At 46.7% G+C, this 14,385-nt stretch overlaps 1 protein-coding gene across 11 annotated transcripts in view; it reads left to right on the top strand.

The window, feature by feature from the left end:
• Nucleotides 1-6,669: 6,669 nt before the first annotated feature.
• The window catches only part of LOC149365858 (terminal uridylyltransferase 7-like), a 50,369-nt gene continuing 42,653 nt past the window's right edge, over nucleotides 6,670-14,385 (top strand). For 4 of the 11 annotated variants that reach the window (XM_089546897.1, XM_089546857.1, XM_089546862.1 and 1 more), the window contains exons 1-6: nucleotides 6,670-6,822; nucleotides 7,320-7,411; nucleotides 7,823-8,557; nucleotides 10,226-10,317; nucleotides 13,820-13,936; nucleotides 14,055-14,232. In XM_089546897.1, coding sequence (XP_089403023.1) covers nucleotides 7,855-8,557; nucleotides 10,226-10,317; nucleotides 13,820-13,936; nucleotides 14,055-14,232 — 1,090 coding nt within the window. In that variant the 5' untranslated portion in view covers nucleotides 6,670-6,822; nucleotides 7,320-7,411; nucleotides 7,823-7,854. The remainder of the gene's footprint in view (nucleotides 6,823-7,319; nucleotides 7,412-7,822; nucleotides 8,558-10,225; nucleotides 10,318-13,819; nucleotides 13,937-14,054; nucleotides 14,233-14,385) is intronic. The other 7 variants (XM_089546877.1, XM_089546840.1, XM_089546870.1 and 4 more) reach the window with 7 other exon arrangements.

Raw genomic sequence — 14,385 nt, 5'->3', positions numbered from 1 at the left:
GACGAGTACGAGCACCGAGCAACCAGCGATATCCATCGGCCGGCAGTTCGCCGTCCGTTTCGGATATTCCGGCCGGCCGACGGATGTCCGCGAACAGCCGGTGAACGTCCGTCGGCCGTCCTATAGGCGTTCAAAGAGACATGTTTGTCTGATCAACGGACATCGATTTCGGACGTCCATTCCCGGATCTGTCTCGGATGTTCGCATGTGTGGAACATGCATGATTTTTTCGTGCCCGCGAGGTAATAAAATGGAAAAGCAATTTAAAGTACAGCGAGCATATTTTATTGTGGTTGTACATCAGCTCAAAAGTTAGTTACTGTGAAGTGTCTAACCCCTCAATATGACGTAAAACTTCGAGCGCACACCCATCTTCACACTTCCATGATGAAGCAGAAGCAAACAGTTTTCTGCAAAAAAAAAGAAAAAAATGTTAGTCCTCGAGCTTACGCCAAATCTCAGTAGAGCATGATAAATTCAAAAATCCTTGCCAACTTTGTTGTTGGTATCCACGTTAATGAAGCCCAAAATAACACAGAGGTGAGAAACACACTAACATAGTCATCACCCTTGACACGATAAGGTATTCTATGCTTGTAAGAGGCCAAGAGCTTGGAAACTGAACATTTTTCATGATGGTACCCGCCCTACAACCCACTTGTTACAGGGAGTCTCGAATTTCAGTGAATTTCTGCCCTCCTTTCCCAAGACTCAAGCAAAAACAAGTGTCGGGACTGCTGACAAAAATATTATGCCTACGCCAGATTTCAACAGACCATGATATCTTCATGAATGCTAGGAAACTTTGTCAATGGTATTCATGTTGATGAAGCCCACAACAGCACAAAGAGGCAAGAGACGTAGCGCACGCTTCAACCCCCCACACCACAATATAGTCGTACCATAACTCCAACTCTCCCGCGAGAGAATGTTATATATCCTGCTCCGCTGGCATAAAAGTAATTCCCAAGCAGTGTACTGTACTTACCTCCGTAGGCAATCACACTAAGCCTTCCTTCACCGGAAGTCGGTGTAGTACAGCATTCCAGGAGAGCTTCAGGCGATTGCCGCATTCTTCGAATTGTTGAAGTTACACACCACTTTCGTCCACAGACTAAAAAAAGCCACACACTTTAGTAACAGAGCTCAAAAAGGTCACAGCGCTTTGCACCGAATTGACAACGGCGCCGCACTGGGTGACTGATGGATTGGATTGGTCTGATTACAAGCTGCAGTTATGATGATGAAGATAGCGGTATTCGGCGGGAGTTTTGAATTTACGATTGGTTGCAATCGCGTTTGACCACGGTGGACGCGATGTCGCTACTGATTTTTTAGAAGTTTTCTAGATGCAAATAAGTAATTGATTTACTGTAAAATTGGGCAGCACTCGCTCCTACCCTTAAATAAATTTTGTTCAGCGGTGGCCCTTGCACTGCAAGTATCCCCGTAGCTGATGGAAATAATTTCTCCAAAGCAGATATGCAGATATGAACGCAATTTCAGGCACACTAGCCAATAAAACTGACAGAATTTCTTACGGGAATAAGTCTTTCTCGGTTAAAAAAATCGAAATACACAGTGTACATACTCGAACGGCACAAATTTTCTTTGTGAAAAAATAGAAAAACTCTATACTCATATCCTGGGGATATACTCACCCGTACATCCTTCGGACGCACACCTTGTCTCTCAAGCGGATATGCCAAAGCGGGTACTGTTCGTACGTCCGGCGGATGTACGAATACGGATATCCGAAATCGGATTGTGTTCGTACGTTGGACGGACGCCCGACCTTTTGTATCTAGCAAAGGACTTTTGTATCTAGCTTGTACGTCCGACGGATACGACGAGCCGCCGAGTAAAGGAACACGATGCCGCCTGCGCAGAATGAGAGGCCGAATAAGAAAACGCAAAGTAGGCTACGAAAGTAACCGTTTCGGCGGTCGCACTCATCTACTCCGGGCTTTTCGCGCTGTACGTACATACCCAACATTTCTGCACAAAGGCATTTTTGAACGGGAAAGAGCATATGAACGCATTTTTTATATTGTAAGATTTCACTGTAACAGTCGATATATCCGCAGATTCCCCGTACGCAGACGTGCAGATTTTTTTTTTGGCTATTGACGTTTTTGCCATCGTCAAAAGCGTTCCCCCGTTAGTTTTCTATGGCAGTCTCAACTGTTTGATGCGAGCGGTCCAAAAAAATTAAAACAAAGATATGGCTACTAAGTGTTTCTCGTGGGATATTATAGTTTTCAAAAATAGGCTTTTGAGTCAGAAGAGCAGTCTTTTTCGGCTTACCACTACGAGATGGTGCAGCCCATCCGAATACAGCGATGACATGCTAACACTAGTAGGCTGCTTAACTATTATTGCATAGTTAACTTCTTTACTACTGTTCGACAGCCATGTAGCCCACCGTACGTAATAAAAATTTCAGTTTATAGAATTTCGAAAACCCAGTTACCCTCGGCTGAACAAATTGTGGCCTTCCTGATGTAGGTAAAATATAATCAACCGCTAGTCATTCGCACGACAGCCCTCTTCTAAAACCGTGTTGTGTTATCATTATATATAATTAAATCGATTAATCATGCGTGATGAGACCAGTGCAAGAACAATGATTGAAATCGGTGTATTTTGACGGCGTAGGGTCAAGGGAAGCTCCCCGATGTTCATATCAGTTTTCGCTCGCTGTCGCTGTACTTTCTAGTTTTTGTGGCATGCAAAAAGCTTTGAGTACTCAGAGACATAATATTTGGATCCTGCGCTGTCCTGACTGGTGTAGCTTTGAAGCACGAACGTCACGCCACGCACATGACTCATCGTAGCAAGACGACGAGCAAGAAGGGTGCGGCACACTTCAGTCCAGACAGTGGATCGTCCCTTTCCGACTGGGACGTGCACAAAGCCGCGGAAAGACCCGGCTGCAACAGATTTCTGGAAATTCCAATTTAGGCGAGAATGCTCTGCTGCCAGCTCTCCAGAGACGGGGCCGTGGATTCTTTGGTGGCGACACCAGGGGCACGAAGGACTGCCCTTGAGTCTAGAGTTACTGTATATGCTACACCTTTGGTAGCATATACAGTAACTCTACTTGAGTCAGATGGACATTGTTACTCTGGGTAACCAGATTAGTCAGCGGTCCTTCAATGCCAGGCTTGACCAACATTAGCTTGACTATCTGGCGGGTATTTCTGGGACCGGCGAAGATGTCACCCCCCAGAAGTCTTGTCTATCGAGGAGCGGATTCGTGCTTGAGCTTTGTGAGATAAATAAGTGCAATAGACAGATGTAGAACTAAAGTCCCTATATCAGCTTTAGTAGAACGGCTGTGGTGTCTTGCACCTAACGATTGGACTTCCTCGTCTCTTGCTGGTCTCCAGGGATGACTTGACCCAGTTCGGCGACGGGGGCTATATATTTTTATTTATTCATTCATTCACCCCCAGGGCCTTTACAAGCATTGGAAGGAAAGTGAGTAACACCAAACAAATAAATAATAGAAGTGAACAACACCAAAATATTATAGGAACAGAACATTAATTGTTCCTACTTTTACAAAGAAAAACGTACGAGGGTCGAAGAGGGTAGGCCCAGCCTGCCAGCCGACGTCCGCTAGCGGACGTATTTTGTGCCTTCTTTCTGCTGTGGATCAGTACTTATACAATCTTAAGTTTTGAGGAAATGTAGCGTGCACACAAAGAGTAAATATTAGTACTGCACTTACGGTATACAGTCCTGGGGTTTAGGAAGAAACGACCCCGGAAAAAAGTCCCCGGAACATACATCCCCGGAAAAAAGGTCCTTGTGGAAGCACCGTCTAGGAAAAAATGTCTCCAAGTGAAGAAAAGTGCTTCCTGAATCCACTTAAAGGGACCATGAAAAGAATTAAAAGCCGCTTGTAAATGTTAGAAGTGATGCTCAGAAGCATTGACACCAAGTATGAATCTTCGGAACTGAGCCGGCAATTTATTATGAATTTTTAAAAATCGTGTTTTTTAAAATTCGCGGGCCGCTTGGTGTCTTCGTAGGGAGCAATTCTGAAACCAAAATCGGGAAAACAGACGTCACTAGTCCCATGACGTCGGCAGGCCACCACACGCTGTCATTCGCTAGAGCCGCGGCAGCTTCGACGTCACGGGCACACTTCCGGTAGCGGTGAACATCGTCTGCTCGAGCGGCCGCGCGACCCCCTCGGGCAAGCGCGAGCGAGGGCATTGCCTTCGCGCATATGGTTTTAATTTACCTCTGCCGCCTCTTTATGTCGCGAGTTCGGGAGCCAAGAAAGCGCAGAGACCGGAGAGACGCTGCCGACACACGCTGCTCCTCGGGAGTGGGACAACCGGAAGTCGTAAACCGAGCGTCAGCGAATGACGTGTTCATGGGCGGAGCCCAGTCCCGGAGCTGTTTTCTTTATTTTTTTATGGTACCTCGCGCGTACGAGTTGAGGGGGGAGAGGAGGAGCGTGATTTTTAATCGCCTATAACTTCGTTGTTATTGATGCTAGCTCAAAAATTCTTGCGCTGGAGTGACGAGTGATGGATTGCCTATCTTTACGTAATCTCAATAAATTTGTTTCATAGTCCCTTTAACAGAAAATTGTCCTCTTTATTAGAATCTCCTTTGGATTTGAGAATAGATGTAAATATGAAGTATTTTGTAGTGTCAGACCACGCCATGGTCATGCAAAGGAAAAGGACTTCTGCAGGTGACTTCACACAAGCGCCGAACGATCCAAAGACTGCCTCTGGACCACTTCCCTTTCACCGCCATCATTTTTCGTCATGGACGCCCGTATCTGTTGTTGCTTAGTCGGGCCAAAAAGAAACGCACTGTAAGCCTTGATATCACGGTGAAAAAATGCATCTGGAAGCAAATAAATACACGAAAGACAAAAATACATGAAAGCTAAATCTACAAAAGATGAATCAGTGAAATGCGATGACAGTAAAAGGAACTGAGTCGCTGGGTGAAAACCAGTGCAATAAAGCGTGGAGACTAAAACCATAAAAGATAATGTAAGCTAAACAGTAAAATATGACAAGAGTAAAAGGAAGTTAGAGTCTCGGTGGTAGAAGACCGAGTCACGGAAAAAAAAATTGTAGACATGAAAACAAATGATCACGCAAGCCAACAAAAACGTGGCTGAAGGGTGAAGTAACGTGAGTAAACTGAAGTAAAAAAATAAAACAGCATAGAGTTAAAACCGGATCTTTTACCCAACAGCACGCAAAAAATCTTCAATTTTGGTCGTCTCGGCAGCGTAGTTTGTCGGAGACGAAAAGGGGGGACAAAATGCGGCGCCATTCGACACGCGATTTCCTCGGTCAAGGACGCTTGTACATGTGTGTGCGCGCCTGTGTGTGCGTGTGTGAGTGTGTGCTTGCGAGCCGGCCAGGCGGCAGGCGCCCGAAGGGCGCTGCGTGGCCGTTCCCCCGCGACCGTCCCTGAACCAGGCGGCAGGCGCCCGAAAGGGGCTCCCGTGGCCGTCTCCCCGCGACCGTCCCTGAACCGGGCTGCAGGCTTTCCGGGAATTCTACTATCCAAGGTCGGAGAGGCGGGAGCGCCGGCAGAAGAGGGAGAAAGGAGGACTCGGTCGTCATCGAAGGACAACAGTGCTTTGTGAGACGCTGAACGAACAGGTCGTGCTTCCAATCGTTCTGTAAAGTTTTCTTATTTTACCATTCGGCCAATTAAACCAGTTGTTAAGTTTTACCGGAGTTCCTTCTTTGGGAACGAAACTAACGAACGCGTACGTAGAGCACGTATTCCCTCACGTACAAACAACACATAGTTTGCACATAAGTTCTGAAGACGCACTGGTCACGAAGTGACCTGAACAGCTCTTCGTAGGCTTCTTGATTTTTCCTTGTCATGAAGGCGTAAGCAACTGGTACAACGCCCTCGCCGAGTGGTACGAGAATAAAATATAGCTGCAGGAATCCCTTGGGTGCGAGATCGATGTTCTCACCAATGAACCATGTGCTGCTCTCGGCTTCCAACTTCAAGCTAGTTGTGCCGGCAAATACAAGTAGTCGGCGTGAGCCTTAGCTACGACATGTCCACCATGCGAGCCCTGGGACTGAACGTCGTCTTCGGAGATGGGGCCAACTTCAGCAGAATCAACGCGACCACGCCTACCCACATCTCGGACGCCTTCCACGAAGCGGCTTTTGTGGTCAGTGAAGAAGGAACCGTCTGTGATCACAAGTTCGGCGGATGGACCTCCACCGGATATCATCCCGTTCACCGTGGATCGCCCGTTCCTCTACTACATCAGGGATCCAAGAAACAACCGCATTTTTTTCATCGGTGAGGTCCACAGTCTTTGAGATGGGAGTCGTCGTCCTCCGCTCTCTGCACGAGAAGAATTTCAACTGAAGGAGCGCTTCCACGGCAGGCAAGCGTCTGAAAGGTACAAAGGTACTACTAAGTTGAACACGCGCACGACACAATGCTTCGGGTCCCGGCCTTTCAGCAGCGCAGCAAAGTAAAGACGCAGACAGAAGAAATTACGAGACTAGATAAAGAATATTGAACAATAAACTAGCCGGAACTTCAATACCTTACATAACTTCTCTGTGACTGCTCTCTGCATCCCACAACGGTCTTAACGGCCATAACTCGCTGACTTCAACGGGAACGGCAGGCAGCAGTCTGGCGACAATGCTTCTGTTGTGGAATATGGCGGACGTAGTGCAACCACCGTGACTACGGGGCTTTATCGTGAAATTCTGGTCACCGCAACTGCAGCGAAGACGTCACTGGCAGGAAAAGTGATAAATTGCAAGCATAAGATCTTCACCACACTTCGTAAGGTTCTTCCAAAGATCTTTCGTGCCTACCATCCGGAGGCCAGGCTTGCTACCCGTAGATCGTAGCGTCCCAGCACTGATTATTGCTGCCCCATTTTTAAAGGACGATACTGAGTAGACGCTGTATTCGGTGTTCACATTTCGCAGGGATCGTTAAAAAGGCCTCGCCTTTTGTTACTATCTGGTTGCTCCTAGAGCGCTGTGACTGCCTCGTCGATGTTATGCTGACAGGTCGCCTCGTTACGCTCTTATCCGGTGACAGCGGAACCCGTTTTTGAGGAAAATCGGCTTGTGTGCGTGTGGTGGAATCCCATTATCTCTGATCGGCGGGTATTGGCGATAGCTTTGTTGCATTGTTTTGCGCTGTGGTGCTATGCCAGCTGTCGCGATCGGATGCTGCCGGCAGCTAACTGCTCGCACATAGCTGTTTTGTGATGGACGCTAAAGTGAGATGAAATGAAGAGTGTTGAACTTATTTACATGTGGCGCGCTCAGCAGCTGATTACCAAAGGATGCGTCGTCCAAGGATGAGGACCAGCCAGCGCTGACTGTCCGGTGTTGCTGTTGTGGCTGTGCCAGGGTAAGAGGTGCGTGTTCTCACGTCTGTTCAGCATGCCTTGTCACAAATCAGACAGAATCGTCGCTTATCTACCTCATTACTAAAGGCAGTGTGGCTTTCTGGAAGCAAATGGTGTTGAAAATTTGTGCTTTGTGTGCGTGCGTGTGCGTGCGCGCGCGCGTGTGTGTGTGTTTGTGTGTGCACTAATCCGCATTAATGTGCACGGATTTTTCAGTTTTAAAAACGTTTCGTTCGCAAAGCAGCTGTTTATTAAGGAATGTGCGTGAAACGGGTGAAAAACCGTACTATTTCTTTTTCCCCTTTTTGCTTTGGTGTAAATGGCTGCTTCAGCTTTCTGGTCACCTTCAAGGAGCTGACTTGCCACTTTCTGTCATGGTGAGATCACTAGAGTGTTGCTTACCCAATTACCCGTTTCCAGAGGGCTGGAAACGGGTGGCCTGCAAGGCGGATATGGCGGCCTTGACCGAGAAAGAGGTGTGCCAGGAAATTGAAAGGGACTTGAATCGCCTCCTGTTATCCTCCATCAACCAGGATCGGCCACCAGATGTCGCTGCGCAACACGACGACAGACCGCCACCCGTGCCGCAGCCCTTGGTGCAGGGCTTGCCGCCAGTGAACGTGTTGTGTGGTGTGCCGTTTCCCTTGACTGCTGGCATCGCTGCTCACGACGAAGTGGATTGCCGACCAAAGCCCATGCGGCTCCAGCAGAAGGCGGGGAAGCGCGAGCGGCGGAAAAATGACCCGGCTCCAAAGCCAGACTTCAGGCCGGTTGAAAACAACCTGACAGTGGTGCCCCCAGTGGAAGCAGTTGAGGCATCAGTGCTGACACCTTTTGTGCAAGTGATGGACTGCCACGTCGACGGAGAAGGGTGCAGAGTAGCGCGGGGTGAACTGGGCGCTTGTTCGGGAGTTCCAGCAAAGGACGAAGGCCGTGCTCAGCACAAGGCCAGGAATGTGATGGGAGGACTCATGTCGCCAGTCACAAAGAACAACAGAAAGGGACCACGAAGAACGTCCGAGGAGCCATCACCAGGACAACCTCCCTCCAAGGGAAGCCAGATTCTGTTTTTGCAGGACCTCGAAAGGTACCTGCTTCAAAACCAGGCAATGCCACGTGAGAAACAGCGCCATGGTGCACCCGGCATGCCCTTCGGTGAGACACTTCTCGTTTGTACCATGAAATTTAAATGTCTGTTCATGATTGTCTGCAAGAACATAGGCTCTCTCTGCGGTTAATCAGTGTGGACTGGGCGATATTAGTTTTATTTCTTTTACTAAATGATCAAACTAAATGCGATTAGACCACTGTTGAGGCATATTGAAACACTGAAGGAAAGTGCCCCATTTGCACTTCGTCAGAATGGGGTTTAGGAACCGGTATCAAGTATTACTGCAGTTACTTGAAACCATCGGACAGCTGTTTAAACATCTGAAAGGCCACAACACAGAAGTTTAAAGGAGCATAGGGTGCAAAGTTTGATTGCGTATTTTCTTCTCTGTAATGATATGTAAGACAATAGTATACACACATCACCATGTGGTGTTTGCCTACAACCTCTAATTGATTTATAATTGAAGGTCTTCTCTCATGCTGTTTGAGTTGCATTTTCAATAGCCAAATGATGGCTGGGACATGACAATTTAGTACAGGACACATGAAGCATAAAGAATGCTGTGACATAATTGCTCTTCCTTCATTCGTTATCATTCGTGCTCTTGAAAAAGGCTGGCTTTAGGGTGATAGTGAATTAAAATGGTGAAACAATGGTTAAATCGCATTTTTTTCATGCCTCATTTCACCTATACTAATCTTTGACATCACAGCCTTCACTTAGCTGTTGAAACCAATACCTGAATGTGTAAAATTACTGTCTGGTTTGTGATATTTATAATGGTTTTTTGGTACATCACTTTTGCAGGTATGGAGTCGCCATCATGTTGGCTGACCATGGTTTCCAGAATATGATGTATAAAAATTGGCGCGTGCAGTGATAAAAAAAATTCTCAGTAAATATCTTCCACAGCGTTTAAACAAAACCGTTGCAGAATCGAGCAACTTAGCAAGATTTCTGTTGCAGCAAAAAAAAAATTGGGTACTTAAAAAGTGGTCAGTTCCTTAGAAAAGCACTTCATCCAGCGTGGGATTGTCGGGAAGATAAGGTTTCGTATTTGCTTTGGCTAATGTTGGGCAGAAAATGCGGATTCTGCCGCTGAATCATGGCTGCGCCTCGATACGGTGGCTAGATCTGGACACCATAGAAGCAGCATAGCTGCAATGCTCTTCGCTCTGTGCAGAACGAATTCTTTATCATAGCATGTTTTACTCCTTCAACAAGTTTAGCAGGAGTGACTGTTTGATTTTAGGCTCATATGGAAACTATCAAAGCATTCCTTTGAGGTTGGTCTGAAAAGAAGTGTTATTGTTACAGTTGAATCCACATTTCCATGCCAGCACTAGCCAAGCCGAATATGAAACTGCATCTCCGGCATTTCCTCAGTGTATGAAGTTCCGTGTCGCCAGGTTTCCTTCTAGTATAGGCGTGTGCGGAGGAAAGGGAAAAGGCAATGCCCCCCCCCCCCATCCCCCCACACCCCTAATAGGCATGGGGAAGGGGGTGTACATTTGAAACTGGTTACTACCGAGGAAGGGTCACAGGACATATTCTCTGTTAGCATCTTTGTATTCACCACGCTCCGTTTTTACCCAAAAAAAAACACGTCGAAACGAAGCCTTTTTTTCTTGCCCGTACTGCTTACTGCCCAAATAATGGTGCTGTGCGAGTCTAAACACTGACTGAATGTCTGGTTGTGTGATTCACAGGTCCCTTGCCTACGAACCGGTTTGACGGCTACAATGCGTCCAATGACCAGCTGGAATTGTTCAAGCAGCACAGGATTCTGCCCTTGAAAAGGGTGAGTGTTGCTTGCTGTGCCTGGTGTACTGCCCTTTGGAGATGCGTTAAGGGGGGGACGAGGGTCTGAAAACTAACTTTTTTTATTTATGGCTAGAATCTCGAAATTTTACACACAGATGTGTTTTTCTCTTCTGATTCCAGATGTGTAATCATAATTGAGCTGGTGGTCTTAAATCTTACGAAGTCTAGAATGTAATTTGGTAATTTCTTGCACAACTTTAATGAACTTTCTCATTGCATTTTGTTGCTTTTATTTACATGAATTGATAGCCAGAGAGTTCCCATACCTGATGACATTCTTCGTTTTTCTCTAAAGGCATGTCATCCTGACATACTATGTCGAGAGTAAGAGGTCGCAGTATTTTACACTGCAACTCGTTAAGCTAATTGTAAATTGCTATTTATACGTGGCCTAAACAAAGAAATTAAGAATGTCATTGGGTATGGGAATTGGCTGGCTCTCAATTCATTTAATTAAAAGCAACAAAATGCAATGAGAAAGTTCATTAAAGCTGCATAAGAAATTACCTAATTACTCTCTAGAATTTAAGATAACTTTTGATCTAAGACCACCAGCTCAATTATGACTACATTTTTGAAATCAGAAGAGAAAAACGCATCTCTGTGCAAAATTTCATGACATTCTAGCCACAAATAAACAGGTCAGTTTTAAGACCCTCGTCCCCCCTTAAAGCAGCTAGCACTGAATGAATATGCAAGCTTATAAAACTGGATCTCATTTCTTATGCCAGGTGTTCAGTGTTGAACCAGAATTAGAACTGCATAGCTCTGTGTTCATTGCTATAACCTGCAATAAGCTGAGGTGTTCATAGTGGCACATATTTTTGGGAAGGAGCTGCCATTTTCATTCGGAAAGCTTGGCTATGAGAGCTTCCGCCTGCGACACCATTTCCATATCTGCCAACAATTTTGTGGTGCAGGGCCTTTGGCAATAGTTGGCTCTGTGTAGGCCAGGTCTTCTGTGTGTTTATCCTGCTTGGGGCCAGATATTGTCCTGCAGTATCTGGCAAACAAAAAAATAATAAACGATGCGTATTCGTGGCTTGTCCCTGAAGCAGCGGCATCGTCACCATCTCGTGGTGCTGCTTGGCGTCAGGGGATGTGGTGCCTGTCACCTTACCCGGTGTAGATTGGCATTTACAGTTGCATCTACAGTTGGGAAGAGTGCGGAATGGCTGACTCTGCAGCGCAGGTGCCTTTTGCCGGCCCCTGCAGCGTCATTTCCTGGAACTGTATGATGAATCTCTCGAGAGGTGGTGTAGACGAACCATACCTAACATGCTAGTGGCATTAAGTTGTAAGGCTCTCTCTAGTAGCTGCACTCTTCCATGTGGCTCGCTCCAGCCACTTGCTTCCATCTCTGGAGTTGTGTTGCAGGGCTTTGGTGGTGCAACAACACACCCCTTGGCCGTGAGTGACTTGCACCATATCTACATTTAGCACTTGGTGCCAACAGCCTTAATAGACACTTTTAGTTGGACGTACGCAGTGAGCTTGCGTACGCAACGACACCGCGGGTAACGAATGCGCATGCGCAGAACGCAACGTATCTAGCCGCGCGTTGCGGACGCCCGCCCGCTATAAAGCATAGCGTAGCGTACGCAACGCGGGACGCTACGTGCTGCGTAGAGAACATGGCGGCGACCATCTCGCCCGCTTCGGACTGATTTCACTTCGCCGCTGCTTTCTTCAACGCGATGGCTCGCTCTAAACTCTGCTGTTAGCTTTTATTTTGTCTACTCTCACCCACACGCCAAAAGATTAGGCACAAATGCCCCTTATTTTTCAGATAATGAGGCGATTTTTGACTTTTTAAGCCTAACTAACGTTGTGTACGTTTATCGTCATAGCAACCGCACCTGTCAAATAATTTTTTTAATCATGTGCCTACTTTTGCACTTCATTAAACATTATACATTTTTTTCTCCATTAGAAACAGTAATATACTATTCATATTGTCAGAAACTGAAAAATGTTCAGCCGAGCGCTACAGCGCTTTCAGTGTTTGTCGCTAGATGGCGACACAACACAACGCGCTACGCGACTGCTCTGCGGCGGTACGGCCAACTATAAGTGTGACGGGGGTGTCCTTTACAGCGTACGGAACGTAGTGAGCGTTGCGTACGCAATGTCGCTACGTACGCAGCAACTAAAAGTGTCTAATGTCTCTGTGCAGACATGCATCATATATATGTCTGTGTGGGTGTCAGGCTGGATTTCATTGAAATGCTTGTAACGTAAGCCAGTCAGCGAAGTGTGTCGCCAGCATCGCGCTGCCTGTCCCTTTGCTGAGCTTGTGAACTGACAGCACTTGAAGGCACTCTGTGTACCATATTGTGAAGGGCTGCCGAGTGGATGAAGGGTCCAGGGCATCACCTAAATGAATTGTAGACCCCCTTCAGGGATGCTTGGTGTACAGCAGATTTTGCATGGCCGCAGTGCATATTTACACTGCTTGATGGGTGTTGAAGTTCTTTCAGACTCACCCACTTTCTTCTTTTGTAATGGGCCAGGAGCAGTTCTCAGTTCAGGTGCTACCACGGAAAGCTTTTAGAATCATTTTGCATTGCAAAAGAAGTGCACTTCCCTTGGATAATGTGAAATTTATTCCAGGGATGTGTTGTTTTTGCAGTTGGCTTTGTGATACTCACTCAGCTAGTACATCTGTGCAGCTGTATGTTAATGAACATCTCAAAACAGTAAATGGTAAAGATATATTAAAGGTGCAGTGAAGGGGAATCTGAACTCGTCTTCTTGCCATGGGAACTCAATCTACATGTTCCGAGTATTCTTAGAAACTTCGGTTTATTGCCCTGTGTGGCCGATTTCCCAAATTAAATCGAATTAACGTCTGGCTCCCGCCTTTTTTTTTTTTTTTAATTCTCCCCGTACGATGGGCGGAGTCGACCAACGCATGGAGTACCTTTCACCCAGTCCCATGGCAGCTTGCCGCTCTGCCATCGACGGAGAAATACTTAGTAATCCATAGTAGCAAATAGTCTGTGTGTATTTTTATTTCTGCGGGCTTATTTTGCGGCTATATTATCTGCGAATGAAACTATTTATTCACGGAAACCTAAAAAAAAAAAAGCGAAAGCGAAACCTCCGCAGTGCTGGCTGAAAGGCACTCCAAGGCACTCCACTCATTGATCGACTCTGCCCACCGTACAGGGAGAATTAAAAAAATAAAGGCAGGAGCCGGACGTTAATACGATTTAATTAGTGAAATCGGCTACACAGGGCAATAAGTCGAAGCTTCTAAGAATGCTCGGAACGTATAGATCGAGTTCCCGCGGCAAAAAGACGAGTTAAGATTTCTCTTAGCTGCACCTTTAACACCCAACCATGGTGTCTTGTGCCATTCTCGTGATGCACCTGTTACTGTTTGTTTGGAAGCTTGGCAGAGACTTGTACACACTCTGCTTCCTCCGAATGGCTAAATGCTGGTGACACCGTTCTCACACTTTTCCTCCTCACAGAGATCCAAGCGTTTTCCAAGGGCCCACTTCTACTGTCACCTCTGTCATCGGCACTTCGATGACGTGTGGTACGTCGATAAGCACTTGGACCAAGATCAACACATGAGCAAGAAGATTGTGAGTATCCCCGCGAGTAGCCCAAGCCGCTTTTATTTTTCTCTCAACCCGGCTTTGCTCTGTAACTCTTTCCCTCTCCTGCGGATTGATCGTCACTGAGGAGTGTTTGTTGGCGCAGGTCAGTGACATGCGGGTGGCTATCAAGAACCTCCCCTATCCAGTTGACGTTCAGTGTGACGCGATTGGCGCTGTCATCGAGAAGATTGTCGAGGAGCACAGCCTGAGTGCGGAAGAGGTTGAGCTGCGGAAGAGAACGGCTGCCGATCTGGAGGCGTACATCAGAGAAACACTACCGGGTGAGTATAGCTTACTTAGCTTCCTGCCTGGTGTTGAGTTTTGCTGCAGTTATGGCAGAAACGTGTAAGCTGATGTACACAAAAGTTGAGCACTATCGTAAGTTGTTCTTGTCGTGTTCTGAGTTCTAATGCTTGGAAATGGTGCAAACAGGT

The sequence above is a fragment of the Amblyomma mixtum genome, chromosome 1, assembly GCF_055824585.1.
Source record: "Amblyomma mixtum isolate Tamu chromosome 1, ASM5582458v1, whole genome shotgun sequence".
NCBI lineage: Eukaryota > Metazoa > Arthropoda > Arachnida > Ixodida > Ixodidae > Amblyomma > Amblyomma mixtum.
Note: the sequence above shows the minus strand (reverse complement) of the source record. Positions and strands in the feature narration are given on the sequence as shown.